Below are 1,173 nucleotides of genomic sequence, written 5' to 3' on the forward strand. Positions count from 1 at the left end.
CGTAAAGTATCACTCCCTGTGATATAGGCTGACTAGAAATTCCGCGTGGTATACGAAAAAATGTAGAATCGGATAGCTCGCCTCGAAACCTTTCCCATTTACGCAATACGCTATCTGGTAGCGGGGAATCCCAGTCAACTCCTGCCTTCCATGTCTCCTGCATCAATATCTTAGCCAACGTTATGACAGGACCCAATAACCCTAAAGGGTCAAATAGTTTGCTGATCTCAGACAATAATTCCCTTTTGGTGTGAATTTGCTTGTGAAAATCGACCGTGAATATAAAATCGTCAGTGTTTGGTTCCCAGATTAACCCTAGCGTCCGTATGGTATCGTTGAGCTTCAATCTTACTGTTTCTGGATTCTCCTCATCGTCTGAACCGTGCACCACCTCTGATACGTTGGAATGCCACTTATGCACGCGGAAACAGGCCTTGCTCATTAGATCAATTAATTGATCCTTTAGTCTCCTGGCCTCCTCCATAGATGGAGCACCGCTAATGATATCGTCAACGTACATGTCGTTTAAAACGCACTCGGCGGCCAATGGAAAGGTGTCCCTGTTTTCCTCCGCCAATTGACGTACGCTCCGAATGGCCAAATAGGAAGCACTAGCTTGACCATAAGTCACTGTATTTAATTGATATTCTTTAATCGGCTCGTTCATGGAAAAGCGCCACAAGATCCTCTGACAATCTCTGTCGCTGTCACGAACCGACACTTGTCGATACATTTTTTCCAGATCGCCTGTAACAGCCACGTTATAAAATCGGAATCTCATAATTATTTGTATTAAAGTATCTTGCAAAATCGGACCAGTCATTAAAACGTCATTCAATGAAAGACCTGTGCTACTCTTACTGGAGGCATCGAATACTACGCGCAATTTCGTGGTAGAGCTCGTTTCCTTTACCACGCCATGATGAGGGAGATAAATAACTCGTTTGTTGTCATCGATGTTGCAAGATTCAATCGGCGACATGTGCTGCAAATCAGAATACTCGCGCATAAATTGTAAATATCGTTCGTGATACAACCTATCGGCCTTAAATCGTCGCTCTAGTTGGTTTAATCGTTTGAGCGCTGTACTTCGGGTTTCTCCGATTTCCTTGCACTCAGACTTGAAAGGTAGGCTCACCACAAAACGACCCTGTTCATCACGTGTAGTAGTGT

The 1,173-nt window shown here is 44.1% G+C and overlaps 1 protein-coding gene across 1 annotated transcript; it reads right to left on the reverse strand.

Annotated features, from left to right (window-relative positions):
* Positions 1 to 102: 102 nt before the first annotated feature.
* On the reverse strand, positions 103 to 982 carry LOC108723976 (uncharacterized; the record flags this gene model as incomplete). The annotated part of the gene is made up of 1 exon (XM_018450092.1): positions 103 to 982. A coding segment is annotated over exon 1 (880 nt), but the record flags the coding sequence as incomplete, so codon positions are not given.
* Positions 983 to 1,173: the final 191 nt, after the last annotated feature.

The sequence above is a fragment of the Mycetomoellerius zeteki genome, unplaced genomic scaffold (genome assembly GCF_001594055.1).
Source record: "Mycetomoellerius zeteki isolate Tzet28-1 unplaced genomic scaffold, Tzet1.0 C4380252, whole genome shotgun sequence".
Lineage (NCBI taxonomy): Eukaryota > Metazoa > Arthropoda > Insecta > Hymenoptera > Formicidae > Mycetomoellerius > Mycetomoellerius zeteki.